Genomic DNA, 22,429 nt, shown 5'->3' on the forward strand with positions numbered 1-22,429 from the left:
CCTAAGCATTACTGGGGGCAGCCCAAGGTTCACCAGGGAAGCGCTGAGACCCCTAAGCATGGCTACAGTGGCCTGGGTAAGCCCCAGCACGGCAGAGCATGAGCAGCACAGCATCTTCGGGATGTGATGTCTTACATTGAACCCCCCACCCGATTTGCCGGGAAACACATGGTGGGGTCCCCCTGCCTCCCCAGCTCTGTGTGGAAGACCCAAAAATAAATACAAGGGGGGCTGGAGTGATAGCACAGCGGGTAGGGCATTTGCCTTGCACGCGGTCAACCCAGGTTCAATTCCCAGCTTCCCATATGGTCCCCTGAGCACCGCCAGGGGTGATTCCTGAATATAGAGCCAGGAGTAACCTCTGTGCATTGCCAGTGTGACCCAAAAAGCAAAAATAAATAAATAAACAAACACAAGGATCTGAGGAAAAATGTCTCAACTAAAAAATAAATGCCTTATAGCAGGTAGGGCACTGACCTTGCATATGGCAGGCTTGGGTTAAATCCCCAGCACCCTAAATGGTCCCCCCAAGCCCCACCGAATGATTCCTAAGCACAGACCCAAGAATCAGCCCTGAGCACTGCCAAATGTGCCCCCTCCCCACTCCCAAAAAAAGCACTTTAGCTGTGTCCTCCCATTGTTCATCAATTTGCTCAAGCAGGCCCAGTAACATCTCCACTTTGAGACTTGTTACTGTGTTTGGCATATTGAATACTTCACGGGTAGCTTGTCAGGCTTTACCATGCGGGCAAGATACTCTCAGTAGCTTGCTGGGTTCTCCGAGAGGGGCAGAGGAATTGAACCCGGCCCGGCCAGGCGGCCACACTGTCACTGTCACTGTCCTCCCATTGTTCATCGATTTGCTCGAGTGGGCCCAGTAACTTCTCCATTGGAGACTTTGTTGTTACTGTGTTTGGCATAACGAATACATCACGGGTAGCTTGCCAGGCTCTGCCGTGCGGGCGAGATACTCTCGGTAGCTTGCCGGGCTCTCCGAGAGGGGCGGAGGAATCGAACTCTGGTCGGCCATGTTGGCCGCTTGCAAGGCAAAAGCCCTATGGCTGTGCTATCGCTCCAGCCCACCAAAAAAAAGAATCCAGAGGAATTCAGAAATATAACAGTAGAGCACTTACCTTGTACTCAAGGTGAGTTCTGTCCTGTTACATCTCATTATCAAACACAATCCCTGGCATCAATGAATCCCTAAGTGGGCACTACCCCTTCTTCCCAAGGGGCCTTAAACTATCAGAGTGGGGGAAGTTGGAGCATTGGGTGCAAATAGGGGCTATATTAGGGGATATTTCTTTCTGTTTTTGTTTTTGGCTGTTTGGGTCACACCTGGCTCTGCACTCAGGAATTACTCTTGGCAGTGCTCAAAGGATCATAAGGGATGCTAGGAATCGAACCTGAGATGGTCACATGCAAGGCAAGTGCCCTAATTGCTGTACTATCGCTCTGACCCCTATTTTCTATTTGCTTAAAGAAGGCAGATTTCCAGGTGCGTATATTTCTAAAAAGCAGACAGTAAGCCAATTAAGTTTGGGAACAACCTGGCACAAGTGTATATCATCCTTGGTGAAAGTATGTACAAGTACTGTAACAAGTACTGGACCCCAAACAAACAACAAGAGCAAGAGTGCAACCCCCAGACAGCAAAATCAAGGAGAGAAAGGGGGTGCAATGGGGTGGGGAGAATACTAAAAATGAATGTAACTAAATGTATTTAAAATTTTTAATCTACAGGGGGAAAAGGGTGCTGTCCCTCCACCTGCTCCCCCTTGGTGGCTCGGTGGCCGCCATCCGCCAGAGGCCATTGGACAGTCAGGTTTGGGCCCACAGTGACGAGACATGCGGGGACTCACAGGATGAGGGTGGAGCCGGCCCTTTCTTCCCCACCCCAACAAGACCCCAGGTCACAGCCACCTATGGCCCCTCTGGCTCCTGATCAAGCTGCTTAATGACCATGATCCCAGAGACTCAGAAACAAATCTCAGAACCAAGCAGCTTTTGGCAGAAATGCATTCGAACCCCACGGTAGGTTACTGTCGCTGGGCCATTCCAGGGGGGACATGGTGCTGTCCCTCCACCTGCTCCCCCTAGGCAGCTCGGTGGCCACCAACCTCCAGAGGCCATTGGACAGTCAGGATCGGGCCCTCAGTGATGAAACACACAGGGCTCACAGGATGGGGGTGGAGCCGGCCTTTTCCTCCCCGTCCCAACGACCTCGAGTCACGGCCCATGAATAACCTTTCTGGCTCCTGATCAAGCTGCTTAACAGCCATGATCCAAGAGACTCAGGAACAAATCTCAAAACCCAGCAGGTTTTGGCAGAAATCCCTCCAGATTTAAGTGTTAAAATTTCAAAATTTCAAAATTGCAGTGCAGCCACGTGACATCATGTGTAATTCTTAACCAGAATAGAAAACAACTTGTCTACTGTTGCCTTTTCAGCAGATCTGAGCATTGGGGTAAAATCCCAAATTATAATGGTGGGTCTGGTGTCAAAATATTGAATGTAATCAAATAGAGAGTAATGTGGAAATCATCTGCTCCACAGGTAGGGGGAGGGTGTGGGTTGGGGGGCATACTGGGGTTTTTGGTGGTGGAGAATGGGCACTAGTGAAGGGACGGGTGTTTCATTGTATGATGGAGACTTAAACCCTAAAGCTTGGTAACTGCTTTCACGGTGATTCAATAAATAAAATTATAAAAAAATTTTTTAAAAAGGTGGAGTTCATGTCCAATTCAATCAGCTAATCAGTGGCTGAATAAATAGCAGTACTCCTACATTAAAAAAAAAATTCATCTAAGGTAGACTCCAGAGATATGAGTCAGTGAAGAGTGCCTGTCTGGCAGGAAGATGCCCAGTTCGCTCCGAGGCACCTCACCCAATGCCAAGTGTGATCCTCAGCACAACAAATGCAACCCATGGTGCACTACAACCAAGTGTACTCGTGCCAGCACAGTTAAATGTGACACCACCCCCTTCAGGTTCCTCACTAGCACATCTGTGAACACAACTAAAGGAGTGCAACACCACCCGTACCCCCCCCATGCACAAATAGGGACCCTAAATATCAGTAGAGAGAAGAGAGTATCAGAAAATAATTTTTAATTTCTTTTGCTTTTTGGGTGACCCCCAGCAATACTCAGGGATTACTCCTGGCTCTGCACTCAGGAATTATTCCTGGCGGTATTCAGGGAACCATATGGGATGCCAGGGATTGAACCCAGGTTGGCCACATGCAAGGCAAACACCCTACCCATTGTACTATCACTCTGGCCTCAGAAATAAATTACTAAGTATATAGGTCTTCGATGTGGTCTCTGAACTGAACATATAGACTTCCTGTCATTCCCTAAACATCTTAGCGACTCTTAATAACTCAGAAAACATATCAGGTAGGCAATTGCCTTGCATGCTGCTGACCAGAGTTCAATGCACAGCATCCAATATGTACCCCTGAGCTTTATCAGGAGTGATCGCTGAGTGTGGAGCCAGGAGTAAGCCCCAAGCACAGCAGGTGTGGCCTCAAAACAAAACAAAACAAAAAAATAGAGGAGTTGTGATGCACAGGGGTTACTCCTGGCTCTGCACTCTGGAATTCTCCTGGTGGTGAACAGGGAATCATACGGGATGCAGGGGCAGCTGCATGCAAGGCAAACACCTTACCTACTGTACTATCTATCTATTACTCCAGCCCCAGAAATTGCTTTCTTAAAAAAAAAAACCTTCATCTTAGTAACTCCTTACATAGCATTTAAGTTGTATTAGCCAAGTAATCTAAAAATAATTGAGAGGGAACCTGGGAGATCAAAAGTCTGACCCCTGGAATGCACTGCCTGAATATGCTAATTACAACAATAGTCTTGCATTTAAGTGTGACTCCAGAGAATGCCATAACCAACAGGTGACTTACAAGCACACCACAGCCAGGTATGAGTGTGATTCCTTGTCTTTACAACGAAGGGAAGGCAGAACGAAAAAAGGTACACGAAAAGATTTGTCACAGATGATAGGCACATACGATGACATTTAAGGGCTTTTAAGCATCAGTAGATTTTGGTACGGTGGGAGGTAATCTTGTACTGAGACTCTAAGGATACAATGTTAACTGCTTGCAGTACAGACAGTCACAGCCATCCAAAGAGAGAAACACTGGGGGCTGGAATGACAGTACAGCAGTAGGGCATTTGCCTTGCACGCGACCGACCCGGATTCGATTCCCAGCATCCCATATGGTCCCCTGAGCACCGCCAGGAATAATTCCTGAGTGCAGAGCCAGGAATAACCCCTGTGCATCGGCAGGTGTGACCCATAAAGCAAAAAACAAACAAACAAAAAAGAAAAACACTTCTAATTGCCCATTTGCCTACTTTAACAAAACTCATGAAATATCAGATGTTAAGATTCAATAATCTGGGGCTGGAGAGATAGCACAGCGGGTCAAACGCCTTGCACGCGGCCGACCCGGGTTCAATTCCCAGCATCCCATATGGTCCCAGGAGTAACTCCTGAGCGCAGAGCCAGGAGTAACCCCTGTGTATCACCGGGTGTGACCCAAAAAGAAAAAAAAAAGATTCAATAATCACATTCCTTGAACAATTGTTAAATATTTAATATATTCTTTATTTGCAGATCAGTTATACTAACCCTAAAAATTTAGACATCCAAAGTTACATTAGTAACGCACATAAACATGCTAAATGAGATTTGCAGTTTTGAGTGTTTTATAAATAGTATTACTGCATAACGTACCTTGATGTACATACAGAGTTTAGACATATATTCACAACTAATTCTCCTCAGAAAGATGGAGTCTGTTGAGTTCTGTTTTAAGTATTCTAAATCCCAAATTAATAAAACCTACTTTTAAGGACCATTCTATAGCTAAGGTACTGAGCCCTTCAGCCATGTTTCCTTTTTAAATATGCATATGTAGTAAAGTATATGGACCACTGCTTTTCTGGTTTAATACAATGAATTGTTAGTGACTGACACACAAACTTGCTGTGTAAAATCACCTCACAGTTCTAACATACACTTACCCCACAGATAAGCTGATTTTATGTCCTAACCTCAGTTTGTGTAATTATTAAATGAGCAAAAAACAATGGACCTAACATCAAAGTAGTTACTGTAGTGATTTTGCTAAATGTACATATTTAAGTATAAATCATAATGTAATCTATGCAGTGTGAAAGATATTTTAGAATCCTATGCTCTAAACCTATCGTTCTTAAAAGTGTGCATAATTTCTGGGCAATTTAGTTAGAAATTATTAATTTTCATTTAATTTAAAATGAAATATCCTGCTATACTTATTAGATTTTTTAAATTAATCTTTCTGGACACACTGGTTCCTAATACAGGCCTGAAAGTAAAGGTCTCAAATCTACATAAAACCAAATACAAAGTAACTCCAAGGTCTTCAGAATTATTTTTCTTTTCTTTTTCAAGAAATGATTCTATATTCTATATGCTAAAATTCGGTGTGAAAAATGGCCTAGTATACAGGGTAGACCTTTAGGACAATTCCACATTCTATTAAATGGAGACTTCAAGAAATATTGTGTTGTGGATAAATGGCTACTACTCTCAAAGACTTCTCAAAAGACACCACACCACCTCCAAGCCCTCACTCTGCCAAAGAGGTGGGAGAATGGCCACATTCTTATTTGCACAATATCAAATGAAACTACCAAATTCTTTTTTATCTGGAAAGGATATTTTAAGAGGTTCTGACTAAGAAGAGAAACTATGACTCAAAGGTTTAAAAGTATCTAACTATTAAATCTTTCACACAAACTTCTCCTTAGATGAGAGATATTAAAATAAGCTACATGTAAATTCTCATTTTTAGAAAAGGCGGAAACGTCTCAGGTAAAGTGGGAATTATTTAAAATATGAGGGCAGGAGTAACGTATTAGCTACATATTCAATTCAAAGTACATTAAAACCCAAACAGATTATAAACAGGTGACACTTTCATAAAACGTAGTATTTACTATTAGCTTTTCCAATGTAGGCAAATCACACAATGGAACTCTACATAGATTAAGATACTCTTTTAAATACATGTTAAAAAAATTTCATGTCTAAATTTTTAGGGTTATATAGTTAGAAATATATCATTCTACTTTTATAGACAAGTCAAGGAAAATAAGTTAGCACAATCATTTGAATTGGTTGTCGACATACTGGGCAGGGCTTATTCCTTTTCTTTAGTTTCTTTGCACAAGTAAAACACGCCATAAGATGTCCTGTTTTGCCATGGACAATGCAACCATTTTTGGGTCGACCCTGACATATCACACAAGGTTCAGTGGCATTAAGGGGAAAACTAGACTCCAAATTTTCTTCTTTGTCTTGTATTTCGTCCTTCTCAAGCTCTCTGACATCTTCTCGGCTACTATAAATTATACTATTAGAAGTTGATGGTTGAGAATAGTCCTCACTTTCTTGTGAATTAGAGGCTTGTGCAAGTTGATCATCATTTTCCTCACCACACGATTCTTTAGAATCATTCACCTTAGTTTTTTTACAATCAGGAACATCAAAGCCCTCTTCTACTTGTGTTGAGTTCTCTAGTTTGGCTTCCTCAGACATTTTCCCTTTATCTTTCCCTTTATCTTCAGGAAGCCAGTTCTCACGAAGAGCCCAACATCGGTTGCAATGTGATGGAAGGGGAGGATTCATTTCATTGCATGAAGTACACTTCCAGTAGTCCTTCAAGAAAACAAGACAGTTTCTGTAAACCTTAATAACTATTAGAAACTTCAATGACTAAGACAAAATGTATGAGTTTATGTTTTATATAAAATATACTGAGTGGCTTGGGAGGGGACCTTGAAACAATGCTGGAGGGAAGCAGATACTCTGGTGAAGGGGTTTTGTTACAATGTTGCATGCATGGAACTATTAAAGCAGTACTGTAAATAACAATACTTCAAACTTTTAAAAAATTCAGCACATCACTCTTTTCTGAAGAATTTTGTTTGGGAGCCACACTCATTGGTTTTCAGGGCTTACTCCTGGCTCTGGCTCACGAATCAATCCTGGGCAGTGATCAGGGGAACACATGGGGTGTAAAGCATCACACCTGGGCTGGTCATGTGCAAGCAAGTGCCCTACCAATTATATTCTCTCCCCATCCCCTCAAGTACAAGATTTTAAATATACATTTTATTTTCCCCAGCTAAACTGTGCTCAGAAATTCTTAAAAAGAACTTGATCATTATTTTACCCATTAACTATAGTTCCCTGAGGATACAAATATAGCGGGTTCATTTTGGTATAGCAAGTGCTGAGGTCTTTATACTGTAATGAGACCTATACCTACTACACTTACTTAAAGGCTCAACCCTAGATACAGAATACAGTGTTTAAGCAATGAATCTAGACAGAATTAGATCCCTCAGTGCCTGAAGCATGTGCTTTACATGCAGAGGTCTATGTATGATCCCTGGCAGTATACCGTTCCCTAAGCACTTCCAGGAGTCATCCCAGAGCAAAGACTCATCAGTCCCTAGGGGGTTAGGGAATACAGGGGTTTGGACAACTGCCTTGCACATAGCTCAACCAAGTTTAATCACTAGCATCACATAGGGTCCTGCATCTTGCCAGAAGTATTTCCTAAGTGCAGAACCAGTAGTAAGTCTTAAGCACAGCTCGTTGTAGCCCCCAACAAACAAAAAATAGAATTAGTAGTTCCTGAGCACTACTGGTGGAAGTGGACTTTGGATTTGGCCCAAGAAACAAAAACAAAATATGATTCACAGTCTGCCATTAACTAAGATTCCTAATTAAGTGTTCTAAACTCAGTGTTCTTTAACTTCATCTACAAAGGAAATAAAAACATTCTTAGCAATCAATGCCAGATATAACCTATCATCCTTGTCTCCACACTGTACGCCCTTTTGTGATCCTTTCCCATTTTCTCATTTTTGTTTCTCGTGTCTTCCTCATTTCAACTTAATCTCCCTTCCTACCATGCAACTTGAATAATAAACTTTGTGATCTTGTCATCTTCCTTTCTGAACTTATTTTTAGCTCCCTGCCCTAACTGAAACGAAATTTTTTCTGAAAACATGTTACATAATTTTCCCCTTTTAAAATTTTGTATCTGAATAATATTGCATCCAGCTCAAAAAATAAAAAAGAGACATCCTGATATAAACAGATCCCACCACAACTCCTGACCTTCTGCTTGCTGCTCCACCATTTCTGGTGAGGCTTGTCTCCAGCTGACATCACTAGACTTAACCCACAATGGGCGGTGAGACCCTCCCTTCCAGCTATCTTCCCTTCTGCAGTCTCCACACCAATTTGTAACACATCACAGCTCCTTAACTGATGGCCACTTACAAGGCATGCATATCTACTCAACAGATCACATGCTGCTCAGGTGTTCTTTCTATCACTTGGTGAAAATAGGCAAAGGAGAACCAGACCAACTCCAACCTAATCCCTACGCATCTTCCAGGGCATCTAACTACAAAACTCACTACCAGCACAGCAAGAACACTAGAAAAATCAATGGGGAAAACATAGAAACCCACCACACTCAATGAGTGAAAACAGTATCACCGAAGACATAAATATTAGTAATTCCTCAGACAATGTCTTCAGTAACACAATAACAAGGATGGTCAACAAGTTCAAAAAACAATAGCACGAATAGTCAGCAAAGCACAAGAAAGTGTAAGAGTCAACATGAAAATACTACAATCAGAAATGAGAGAAATGAAGACCATGGTAGGTGATACAAAAGTAAGTAGAAGCTGGGGCCAAAGCAGTAATACAGCAGGTTAGGTGCTTGCCTTGCATGTGGCTGACCTGGGTTCAATCCCTGGCCCCCACACATGGTCCCCTGAATCCCAAAAGAAGTGAGTGCTGAGTGTAGAACAGGAGTAAGTTCTGAACAATGCCAGGTGTGGCACCAAAACAAAACAAACAAAAAAAAGTCAAAAAAAGCTCTGAAAAGAATAAGAGAAGCTGGGGCTGGAGTAATAGCACAGCGGGTAGGGCATTTGCCCTGCATGCGGCCAACCCAGGTTCGATTCCCAGCATCCCATATGGTCCCCTGAGCACTGCCAGGGTTGATTCCTGAGTGCAGAGCCAGGAGTAAACCCTGTGCATCGCCAGGTGTGACCCAAAAGAAAAAACAAAACAAAACAAAAAACCAGGGAGTGGGAAATAAGTCTAAAATGAAATGAACAAGAATACTAAAGAATTATGGGATGAGTTCAAGATGAATATAAGACTCAGTGGAGTCCCAAAAGAACAGAAGGCAAATGTGATGAAGAAATAATAGTTAAAGAAATCATCAACAAGAGTTCCCCAATTTGGGGCTGAAGAGATAGCACAGCAGGTAGGGCGTTTGCCTTGCACACGGCCAACCAGGGTTCGAATCCCAGCATCCCATATGGTCCCCCGAGCACCGCCAGGAGTAATTCCTAAATGCATGAGCCAGGAGTAACCCCTGTGCAATGCTGGGTGTGACCCAAAAAGTGAAAAAAAAAAAAAGTTTCCCAGTGTTGAGAAATATAGGTACCAAAATCCAAGAGGCCCATTGGGTACCAGAGAAAACAGACTCAACTAGGGAAACTCCAAGATACAGTGTACTCAATATGACAAAAATCCGAAGATAGAGACAGAATACTGAAAGCAGCAAGATCAGAAAAGAAACTTATATACAAATGAAAGCTCCTAATGTACAGCGATCTAAAAAATGAAACCCTGTAAACCAGGACACTATGGAGGGATATAGTACAAAAACTCAATAAAAAGAACACCTCACCAAGAATACGCTATCCAGCTAGATTATCATACAGATTTTAAGGATGCTACAGAGATTCAGACCAGGCTACAGCTTAGGGAATTATAGCCTTGAAGTCAATTTTGCAAGAGCTTCTTTAAAGGACAGGACAACTCCATGGCCTGGAGGCCAGCCACACACTCTAGGAGTAAAGGCAGCTCAGATAGAGAAGGGAGCACCAAATAAAGGGTGTTGGGAAGATCCGCCCAGGATGGGAAACACATGCTGAAAGTAGACTATAGACCGAAATGATTGCCACTCAATTCCTCTTTTGCAAACTACAGCACCCAAAAAAAGAGATAGAGCAGAGGGGAGTGCCCTGCCACAGAGGCAGAGTGGGATGAGGGTGGGGGGTGGGAGGGATACAGGGATTAGTGGTGGTGGAGAGTGGGCACTGGTGGAGGGATGAGTGCTCGATCATTGTATGACTGAAACCCAAGCACAAAAATTTGTAAGTCTACAACTGTATCTCATGGTGTTTCACTAATAAAAATTTAAAAAATAAAATAAAATAAAATAAAGGACAGGACAAACTTCCCAAAACATGGTGTTGAATCAATGTCTTTGTAGCTAAAGGCATCTTCAAAGATGAAATACCACTGACCATATAAGTGGAAGCAAAAGTAAACAAATGGGACTACATTAAACTAAGAAGTTTCTGCATCTCAAAAGAAAAGGTGATCAAGATACAGAGACAGCCTGTGGAATGGGAAAGATTATTTACCCATCTAATAAGGGGTTAAAACCAAAAACATATAAAACACTGATAAAACTTTAGATGAAAAAGACATCCAACCGGATTTAAAAAAAAAATAGAGGAAATGGACAGAAACTTCCTCAAAAAAGAAATTCAAATGGTCAACACAAATCAAAACAACAATGAGGTATCACCTCACACCACAGAGACTGGTACACATCAAAAAGAACAAGAACAAGAAGTGTTGACACAGATGCAAAGAGAAAGGGACTCTCATCCATTGTTGGTGGAAATGCCAACTGGTCCAGCCTTCTTAAATAACAATATGGAAATTCCTCAAAAAACTAGAAATTGAGCTCCCATTTGACTCAGCAAAGGCACTTCTGAGAATATACCTTAGGAGCCCAAAAGCACACAGCAAAAATGTCATCTGCAGCACTATTCACAATATCCAGAATCTGAAAACAACCCAAGTGCCCTAGAACAGACCACTAGATAAAAAAATTATGGTACATCTATCTACACAGTGGAATACTACGCAGCCAACAGGAAAAATGAAGTAATGAAATTTGCTTATAAATGGATGGATATGAGAGTATCATGCTGAGTAATATGATTCAGAAGGAGAAGGGCAGACAGAATGACTGCACTCATTTGTGATATAAAAAAACATAGCATGAGACTAATATCCAAGTACAGAAAATACAGGGGCAAGGTACATGGGGGAAGAGGGCAGTTAGGATAGAGAAGAGACCACAATGACAGTAAGTTGGAAATCATCACTCTCAATAAGAACTGAGTGCTGAAAGGAGGTAAAGGGATATACATAATAATTTTTCAGTATCTGTATTGCCAACCATAGTACTCAAAGGGAAGAGAGATGAGAGAGAGGGAGGAGAGAGGGGGGAAGAGAGAGAGAGAGAACGCAAGCACACACACCCGCCATAAAGGCTACAGAGGTGGGAGAGGGGGGTCGGGAGGGAAACTAGGGACACTGGTGGTAGGAAATGTACACTGGTGAAGGAAAAGGTGTTGGAAACATTGTATAACTGAAATCCAATCATGTATCTCACAATGATTCAATTCAAAATAATAAATTAAGATATTGAAAAATAAACTCTCAGGACCAGAGACATGGACAGTGGACAGTGTGTTCGCCTTGATGCAGTCGATCCAGGTTCAATCCCAGGGACCCGTATCACCCCCTGGCTACCACCAGGAGTGATCCCTGAACAAAAAAGCCAGGAGCAAGCCCTGAGCACCAAGTGTGTTGTTTTAAACAACAGTTTAAAAAAAAAATTAAATGTAATAAAAGATCTTAATACTAGAAAAATTCTTTAAAAACAAAAATGTTAATTCTAAAAATTATCTCATGTCATAAAATAAACTTAACCTAAGTTTTCTAATCAATCTCAATGTTATTTTTGATTTCTTGAAAAAGGAGAATTTTTACTTACAGCCAATGAAATTTCAGGATCTTCTTCAAAGGAATCTGTATCACTTTCCCCTGTCTGGTACACAGTAACACGATATACCTAATAAAATTAATTCATTAATATCAATTCATCATCTTTTAACTTTAGCATGAAATTTTAAGTGTTAAGATTTAAAAAAAAAACGATTATATGAGATTTTCTAAGATAAAGACCAAATGAAATAGTATAGCGAGGGAATTAAAAAAAAAAAACAGTGAAATCCTCATCTACTATGCCAACAAATTTAAAATGAAGCAAAAAATTCAGTAATATTAAGAAGAAATATTAAGTAACATTGAAAAGCATTATAATGTTAAAGTCTGTCAACTCCAGGACATACAGAGGTAGTATGTGACTGTTTTTTACTTTGTATTTTTTGAAGGGGCCCTGGGGCCACTCCAGGTAATACTCCACCCACCCAGTTGCATGACTGAATGCTGAGTCCACCATAAAGTATGTTATTTAAACCCAACGATACTGGGAGCTGCCAAGATCAGACCTGGTGATGTTCTAAAGCCACCAGGGCTATACTGGATAATGTTCAGGGAGTTCACTTACTCCAGTATCACGTGGTGCCAAAGACAAAACCAAGGTTACATGTACCATAATCTCTATACTATTTCTTCAGCCCATATTTTTTTTTATACTGGTGCTAATGTTATTCACCACATCCTTGCCCGCCTTCCAATTATTTGACTGCAACTTTATGCAAGCTTTACTTTTATAAATATTAGGAGAAATAGTTCAATGGCAAAGTACATGCCTTACAGGTAAAAAGCTCTGGGCTTAATCCCTAGGACAACCCCGAAAAGGGTTAATATTAAAAGTGGAGAATTAAAATTTGCAAATGGAGGGCCCACATCTGACTATGCCGAGGGGCTATACTTCTGCCTCTGTGCACAGGGGTCACTCCTGGAGGTGCTCAGGAGGTCAAACCACGGTCAGTGATTCACAAGGCAAGCACCTTAATCCTTGTACTGCCTATCAGGTCCAGAACTGAAGAAACTATTAAAAGAATACTCATTCAAGCATACCGGTTTCTTGGCATAAGCTGCTATCTGAATGTAACCAGGCTTAATAAATAAACTACAAAAGCCAAATCTATAAAATAGTATTTTAATCTGAACAGATGAAGAGGCAAACCTTTCAGGTAAAATCTGAATATATTTCAGTCTCACCAGTCAATGAATATTAGAAATAGATAGCAATCTTGGAAAATAATGAGTAAAAACCTTTACCTCATCATCATCATCTGAGAGTTCTTGTCCTTCTTCACTAAGACTATAATCTTCTGAATCTAGAGACTCAACTTCAAATTCTACACTGAATTGATCTGAAACTGAATCCTGATCCAACCAATCACCCGAATGTTCACTTACACCAGTATCAAGATCCTGCATCAGGAGATAAAAAGAAAGAGTGACAATGAGCACCTACTGTTCTATTACAGTTTGTCCCAAGTCATCTCCTCATACTCATTCTGCATACTGTATCAATCGTATTATTTTTCCCTGTTCAAAAGCTTTTTTGCTAGTAGCTGCAATAAAGGCATTTTTAGGGCAGAGTGATAGTACAGGAGATAAGGCCGTTGCTTTGCACATGGCTAACCCTGGTTCAAATCCCTGGCACCAGATTCCCTGATTCCCACAGCATTGTCTAGAGGTCATTCCTAAGCAGAGCCAACTTCAACACAACCAAATGTGAAACAAATTCTTCCCTCTCCTCCAAGAAAAAGGTATTTTTAAACTTCAAGATAAATTTGCCTTAGAATCCCAAAATATTTGAATTAAACCAAATTTTTATTAGTTCCCCTCCCCACTTTTAAGAAGTAAAACTTCTAAATTCTCAGGTTATATATATTCCAATTGATTTTAATCTACGGTCCACAAAAATTAACAATATGCAAAGTGACATTAAGTATTAATTCTGCTAACACATCCGAAACAACTGCACTATCTTCTATCCTTCTCCCCAAATCTGGAGTTAGTAGATGGGGAAAGAATCTATAGTATCATTTGAAAGGAAAATTTACCAATGTGTTTTAGTAATCACCTATCATACATGTGCACTTTGTCTGAATGTTTTAGAACTGTTTGGTTTAAAATAAGATTACCGGATTCGATGGAGTTCCTGTCGATTCGTTGCTACTGCTTCTTTCACAACATATCTCCCTTATTACACACAGAGCAAGGCTTTCATCAAAAGAAAGGGAAATATTATCAGATTTGTGGCGTTTTCTTTGTCGGTCACCAGGTAATTCATCTGAATTTTCTTCTGGATACACAAGAAAAAAACAAGTTAATTAAAATGCTATTTTGCAATGTCTTTAAAATTAAACAGACTTGAATATTACTCACATACATACTAACACCATTCTAAGTCAACACTTTTCTTGGATCTGTTGTATCAAACATTATAAGAACACTATAAAAGCTTTTTATTTTCCAGTTTGTTTTTTTGGACCACACTCGAAAATGCTCAGGGCTTACTCTGGCTGGCTTTGCACACAGGGATCATTCCTGGTGGGGCTCAGGGGAGTATACTTGGTACCAGAGATCAAACCAGAGTTCCTTGCATGCAAAGTTAAGTGCCCTACTCACGGTGCTATGTCTCCAGCAAAAAAAATCTTTTTAAACTTTAAGAACTTTAGCTCCATGAAGTCACAATGTAATCATCTGAAGCTTTTATTAACCAATATTTTGCTCACCCTTTTATTTCCTTCTGTTAGCTTTCCTAGTCAGAAGTTAGCTCTCTTTTCTCTAAATTCCCAAAACAATTCTTAAGTGATAGCTATTTATCTCCATGACTAAATCACAAGGCTGTTCTGAGTTTTTTTCTTTTCTTGGATTTTTGGGCCACATTCAGTAGTTCTCAGGGCTTACTCATGATTCTGTGCTCAGGGGTCACTCTTGGAACTGCTCAGGTAACCATATGTAATGCAGGGAACTGAACTGGAGTCAGCCGCATTCAAGATAAGCTCTGTAATTACCGCGCTCTCTCTGATCCATAGATCACATATTCTTGACTTAAGTTCTATTAGACATGTTTGTATTCACTGTAAGAAAGATAAACGGGCCAAAGTGATAGTACAGCCTTGCATGCAGATGACCCACGTTTGATCCCTGGAATTCCATATGGTCCCCCATGCAAAATGACAGGAGTAATTCCTCAGTGCAGAGCTAGAAGTAACTCCTGAGCACAGCTGGGTGTGACCCCCCCCCCCCAAAAAAAAGGATGAAAATGGAAAGATAGCACAGGATTGGTAAAACTCTTGCCTTACATATAAGTAGTTGTGGTGGAATGTCCAGCACCATACAGAGTCCCTTAAGCACTGACCAGAGTCACTCCTGAGCAGAAACTCAAGGATAGCCCCCGAGTGCTAGCGGGTGTGACCCAAAAGCACAAAACAAACCAACTACCAACATAACCCCCCAAAAAGTGATCTCGGTTGAATAATGGAAACTACAAGTCTATACCCTATTGATTAATATTTTTTAATTTGAAACTTTATTCTAGTTTATTGAAGTACTCTATTACTCACAGCAAAACAACTTTCTTTTGAGGGAGTCACCCAGCAGTGCTCTGGGATTACTTCTGGCGGTTCTCAGGGAACTATGCAGTGCCGGGGATCAAAGTGAGGTCAGCAGCACTCAAATAATGTGTCTTAACCCCTAATCTATCTCTCCAATCACCCCCACACCCCAACACAGCAGAACCCTTTTTTATAAAGGAGGCATGATGAAGGGGCAGGGAGAAGGCTTAGTGACTAAAACACTGGCCTCACAATGGATGAGACCAATCCTCAGTGTGCTACATGTGTCAAGCCCATCCTGGCAGCTCTGCCATCCACATGATCCCTGGCATCCCTGTCACTCACCAGCCAGGAGTGGATGCAAGCACAACTAAAGGATGCAAAAAGTGCAATACCGGGGCTGGAGTGATAGCACAGTGGTAAGGCAACTGCCTTGCCCGTGGCCGACAAATGATTCGATTCCCAGCATCCCATATGGTCTCCTGAGCACCATCAGGAGTAATTCCTGAGTGCATGAGCCAGGAGTAACCTCTGTGCATTGCTGGGTGTGACCCAAAAAAGCAAAAAAAAAAAAAAAAAAAAAAAGAAAGAAGTGCAATACCCCTGGCCCCAATATGAAAGCTACATCCTGATTATGCATAAACACAACTAAGGAGTATGACCCCCAGGCCCACCAAGTGGGCCAAGTATCACAATCTGATGTATGATTCCCTGTCAAAATTCCCCCTCTTTCCCTGTTACTGTTATTACTTTGACTCTGGTGTTTGCACACTTAGCAAAGTTTGCCTGAGGTCACATTCTGATTCTCCAACACACTTGGTTTAGATATGCTACAGATTCCACATTTATAAATAAATAAAGGCGCAATGGATAGCGCACTGGACTTCCACATTTATGGTGCCAGCAATTTCAAAAGCCCCCGCGCCCCCCACACACACACCCTCCACACACACACATTTTTTTAATGTAAACCATCTGTAATGATGCCATTGATACCTACTCTTAATAATTTTCCAGTTCTTTAATTTCCTCTTTTTAAAGAACATAACTTGAGTCACACATGTACTATTCAGGCATGGCTTTTCCTTATTCTTTTTTTTTTGTTTTGGCAGGACCTGGAGACTACTCAAATGGTGCTTGGGTAACCACATAGTGCTGGGGATGAACCACAGGTCTCCTTCTTCAGGCAAAGTGTGTGCTCAAGCCTTTGAGTTACCTCTCCCTCTCTGACTCTCCAACTTAGTTTCATATACTGTTGACCAAAAATGAACAATCCAGTCAACTTTTTTTTTCTTTTTGGGTCACACCCGGCAATATACAGGGGTGTCACTCCTGGCTCTTTCACTCAGGAATTACTCCTGGCGGTGCTCGGGGGACCATATGGGATGCTGGGAATCGAACCCGGGTTGGCCACGTGCAAGGCAGACGCCCTACCCACTGTGCTATTGCTCCAGCCCCTAGTCAACAATTTTGAGCATCACTGTCAGGTGACAAAGAATATACTTACTCTCTACTACCCTAAATAATAGAGAATTAACTATATATTCCAGTGGGAGATGGGAGACAGAGGTCAACAGGTGGATGTGATTTGCAGGGGGAGGCTTATGTAGGATCCCTGCACTTCATGATCTCAGAACTACACATGGCTCAAAAATTTAAGCCTGAATGAATGACTGAATCCAGTGGAACACAGAAAACTGTGCCTGTTATAATCAACTACAAAGAAGTTGCTAAGAAAGCAATTTCTCAGGGGTATGGTGCTACTAGCAGGTCAATCTGTACCTGTGAGCAAGAGCATCAGCAGCCTGATGGCACCTTCAAACTTTCAGATACCCCAAAATTGCTACTGTGCCTTTGGCCAGATTCCAAAAACTTGGGGCAAAGTTTATCAGGAAAGTAAACGGCCAAAAGTTAGGTATGTGGGAGACACACCCACAAACCAGCTCCGGCTCAGCTATATAATTGGAGGCATGGCCTCTCTGGTTCCTGATCGAACTGCTTAATGGCCATGATCCCAGCAACTCAGAGACAAATCTCAGAACCCAGCGGCTTTTGACAGAGATGCATCCGGTCCCCACAATGGGTTACCAGTGCCGGGCCACGAAGGGGGAAAAGAATGTTGTCCCTCTGCATGTTCCCCCCTGGCGGCTCAGTGGCCGCCATCTGCCAGAGGCCAATGGACGGTCATATTTGGGCCTGCAGTGACAAGACACAGGGGACCTCATGGGATGGGGATGGGGATGCGGATGGAGCCAGCCCTTTCCTCCCCATCCTAATGAGACCGTGAGTTGTCGCCCACGAACAGCCTCTCTGGCTCCTGATCAAGCTGCCATGATCCCAGAAACTCAGAAACAAATCTCGAAACCCAGCGGCTTTTGGAAGAAATGTGTCCGAACCCCACAATAGATTACTGTCGCCAGGCCACTCCATGGGGGAAAGGGTGCTGTCCCTGCACCTGTCCCCCGCTTGGCGGCTCGGTGGCCGCCATCCTCCAGAGGCCATTGGACAGTCAGGCTTGGGTCCGCAGTGACGAGACACATGGGGTCTCGTGGGATGGAGTGGAGCCACCCCTTTCCTCCCCACCCTACTAAGAACCTTGAATGGCCTCTCTGGCTCCTGATCAAGCTGCTGGCCATGATCCCAAACACTCAGGGACAAATCTCAGAACCCAGCAGGTTTTGGCAGAAATCCCTCCAGATCTGATTGTTGGAATTTCGGAATTCCAAAATCGTGTGGCTACTACTGTGGCCACACAACATCATGTTATTCATGATCAGCAATAGAAAACAAATTGCCTACTGTTATCTTTTCAGCAGATCTGAGTGTTGGGGTAAAATCCCAAATTAAATAATGGTGGGTCTGGTGTTGAAATATTGAATGCAATCAAAGTAGAGAGAGAGTAATGTGGAAATCATCTGCCCCACAGGTAGGGGGAGGGGGTGCAATGGGGGTATACTGGGGTTTTTGGTGGTGGAAAATGGGTATTGGTGAAGGTACGGTTGTTTCATTGTATGACCGAGACTTAGACCCGAAAGCTTTGTAACTGCTCTTACGGTGATTCAATAAATAAAATTATGAAAAAGGAAAAAAAAAAGGTGGAGTTCATCCCCAATTCAATCACCCTAATTAATGGCTGAATAAATAGCAATACTCCTACATTAAAAAAAAAAAAAAAGCAAGCAATTTCTGCAGGGGTGCAGGGTTTGGGACACACCTGGCCATGTAAGCAGGCTTACTCCTGGCTGTGCTGGAGGACAACATGCATGCCAGGATTACACCTACGTCGGCTGCATGCAAGGCAAGTACCTTACCACTATAGTATCTTTCTGGCCTAAGAAAGCAATTTTAAACCAAAAAATACATAATAAGAAACACAAAAATTAATTTATCCAAATCAAAAAAAACAATTTCATTGAAGCTAAGTGTGCCAATTTCACTAGAAATGCATCACTGAAGGGTGGCTTGAAAAAACTTATTAAATATCCTATATACCTGTCTCACTCACTGCTCTCCTTCGAGATGAGGTAGATGGTCTAGAAACCAAGTCCGAAGATGAAGGCTTCTCTTCCTGTAGCTCTTGCACAGCTTCCTAAACATTACAGGGGAGAGAAGAACACCCACAAACTTAATTGTAACAGCAGGGAGCTAAAAATTATATGTTCTAGGGGCTGGAGAGATAGCACAGGGGTAGGGCGTTTGCCTTGCACGCAGCCGACCCGGGTTCGATTCCCAGCATCCCATATGGTCCCCTGAGCACCGCCAGGAGTAACTCTTGAGTGCAGAGCCAGGAGTAACCCCTGTGCTTTGCCAGGTGTGACCCAAAAAGCAAAATAAATAAATAAATAATAAAAATTATATGTTCTAAACACCCTTGCCAATTTTCAAAGACATCAAACTAGAATGAGTTAAAGATTACCTTTTCATCACTCTGATCTTCAAGGTGACACGTGGGTTCACTTAAAGATGAGCCTGAATCTGAGGTTTCTGACAGAAAACAAAGGCAAAGAATTACAACAACAAAACTATAAAAAAGTTACTCATATCTGAATCTGGAATATCCCTTACACACAATTTAACCTTTCAACAAGCATTAAATCTGTGTCTCCCAGCTGTCATCCCCATTCTAAAACTTGTCTACTGGAGAGACAAGTAAGATAAATTAATGGGGATAGAGAATATGAGGTAAGGCACTTGCATTACATGCAGCCGACAACAGTTTGAATCCCCAATACCTATCAACACTAGGGGTCACTACTGAGCTCAGAGGCAGTAGTAACCCCTGAGCACCACTAGGTGTTCCCACAACCACAAAAAAAGGAAAAAAAAATTTTTTTAAAGACAAATTAGTGAGGATGGAGCAATGAGCAATGATTATGTAGGTGTAGGGCATGAAGAACAGTTTTCATGGTTTCCTAATAGAACATATCAAAGTAGAACTAAAAAGGTAGCCCAGAGGGTTAAGGCCAGTAACAGAAGTGAATAGGCAAAGTGGACAGGATCATAAAGGACCCTGTGTGTCTTCCTGTGTGTCCAATGTAAGGATGTCAGCACTCAGGCCAGACAGCATAGTGGGTAGGGCACTTGAATTGCATGCAGTGCACCAATCTCCAGCAACCTCAATATTCCCTGGGCACTGACAGGAGTAAGACCTGAGCACTGCTGGGTACACCCACCTCCACCCCCACGCCCATTCTCCCCACAACAACAACAACAACAAAAAAAAAAAAGCAGTGTTCATGTACATGCCAACTCAGCTTCATAGCAGTTTTACCCCAATTGATACTAGAAAATCTTTCCTAAGGCACTTATAGCAACCATTCATCAATAAGGTATTATCGAAGAGTTAAAACTGACTTTCTGGTTTCACAAGAATTTCACTCAATCTTAATCAAAGGCTGAATAAATAGCAGTATTCCTATATTATTTTAAAAAAATTCTGAGATAAGGAATGGTCATCACAAGCAGAAAAGACCATGATCACTAGCAAATAGAAGAAAAAGTAGACAAAACTAGTATTAGAAAAGTAATGATTTAAAAAAAATGAAAGTAACATAGCTAAACTAACACACAGAAAAAAGATCAATTCTAAAGAAATAAAAAAGATAAAAATCAACCAATATTTAGTATCCAATATATTAAAGGAGGAGAAAGAAGTAAAGACAGATTGCGGGGCTCGTGCGATAGCACAGCAGGTAGGGTGTTTGTCTTGCACGCTGAAGACCCAAGTTCTATTCACAGCATCCCCTATGTTCCGCCAACCACCACCAAAATTCCTGAGTACAGAGCCAGGAGTAACCCCTGTGCATTGACAGATGTGACCCAAAAAGAAAAAGAGACGGATTTCAATATTACACCATATGTGAATAAATGGGTAGTATCACTCACCAAGAGAAACTTCAGAAAACCAAAGAACTTGTATGGGAAGAAAATAAATTTATGGGAATGAAACTCATGTATATATAGGAGGGTTTAGTTCCTAGTTAGGAATCTAGAATGTACAAATCTAGAGATCTATAATGTCAAAGTTTTGTGCTGCACAGATAGTTCAGAGGACCAGAGTGTGGGCCACGCAGATAAGGTCCCAAGTTAGCTCCCTGGCACCAGCATTGCATAACACCTAACAGTCCCAACGAGGTCACAACAGTGCCTCAATAATGGACCTGAGCACCAAACTGTTGGGCGCACAGAGTGGAGTCAAGTAACACAGGCGGTATTAGCCCTAGGCCCCTGAAAACTAAAAATCATCATTAATATCTTCAAGGGCTGGAGTTATAGCACAGCGGGTAGGGCATTTACCTTGCACACAGTCAACATGGCTGACCCAAGTTTGATTCCTCCCCGCTCTTGGCGAGCCCGGCAAGCTACCGAGAGTATCTCGCCCGCATGGCAAAGCCTAGCAAGCTACCTGTGATGTATATGATAGCCAAACACAGAAACAAGTCTCACAATGTTACTGGGCACACTCAAGCAAATCGATGAACAGGAGGACAATGACAGTGACAATATCTTCAAAGATGTCACGCCACTGGCCAAGCAAGTGAAAACAGAGATAGACAAATGGGACTGTCTTAAACTAAGAAGCTTCTGCACCTCAAAAGAAACAATGACCAAAATACAAAGACAGTCTACAGAATGGGAAAGGATATTCACCCAATACCCATCAGACAAGGGGTTGATATCAAGGATATACAAAGTACTGGATGAACTCCACAAGAAGAAAACATCCAACCCATCAAAAAGTGGGGTAACGAAATGAACAGAAACTTTCTCAAAGAAGGAATCTAAATGGCAAAGAGGCACATGAAAAAATGCTCTACATCATTAATCATCAGGGAGATGCAGATCAAAACCACAATGAGATATCATCTCACACCACAGAGAATGGTCACATCCAAAAGAACAAAAGCAACCGGTATTGGCATGGATATGGTGAAAAAGGGACCCTCCTTCACTGCTGGTGGGAATGCCAACTGGTTCAGTCCTTCTGGAAAACATTATAGACGATTCTCAAAAAATTAGAAATTGAGCTCCCATTTGACCCAGCAATACCACTCCTGGGAATATATCCCAGAAAGGCAAAAAAGTATAGTCGAAGTAACATCTGCACTTGTTTGTTCATTGCAGCACTCTTTACAACAGCCAGAATCTGGAAAAAACCTGAGTGCCCAAGAACAGATGACTGGTTAAAGAAACTCAGGTACATCTACACAATGTAGTACCATGTAGCTGTTAGAAAGGATGAAGTCAGGAAATTTACATACAAATGGTACTACATGGAAAGTATCATGCTAAGCAAAATGAGCCAGAAAGAGAGGGACAGATATAGAAAGACTGCATTCATCTGGGGAACATAAAGTAACAAAATAGGAGACTAACTTCCAAGTATAGCCGAGGTAAGTACCAG

At 41.8% G+C, this 22,429-nt stretch overlaps 1 protein-coding gene across 2 annotated transcripts in view; it reads right to left on the reverse strand.

The window, feature by feature from the left end:
- Nucleotides 1-4,604: 4,604 nt before the first annotated feature.
- The window catches only part of MDM2 (MDM2 proto-oncogene), a 32,005-nt gene continuing 14,180 nt past the window's right edge, over nt 4,605-22,429 (reverse strand). For both annotated transcript variants that reach the window (XM_056130774.1, XM_056130775.1), the window contains exons 6-11: nt 19,442-19,509; nt 19,018-19,114; nt 14,107-14,267; nt 13,232-13,387; nt 11,976-12,053; nt 4,605-6,730 (exon numbers count right to left, since the gene is read on the reverse strand). In XM_056130774.1, coding sequence (XP_055986749.1) covers nt 6,155-6,730; nt 11,976-12,053; nt 13,232-13,387; nt 14,107-14,267; nt 19,018-19,114; nt 19,442-19,509 — 1,136 coding nt within the window. In that variant the 3' untranslated portion in view covers nt 4,605-6,154. The remainder of the gene's footprint in view (nt 6,731-11,975; nt 12,054-13,231; nt 13,388-14,106; nt 14,268-19,017; nt 19,115-19,441; nt 19,510-22,429) is intronic.

This window comes from Sorex fumeus, unplaced genomic scaffold, assembly GCF_029834395.1.
Source record: "Sorex fumeus unplaced genomic scaffold, SorFum_2.1 ptg000081l, whole genome shotgun sequence".
Taxonomy (NCBI): domain Eukaryota; kingdom Metazoa; phylum Chordata; class Mammalia; order Eulipotyphla; family Soricidae; genus Sorex; species Sorex fumeus.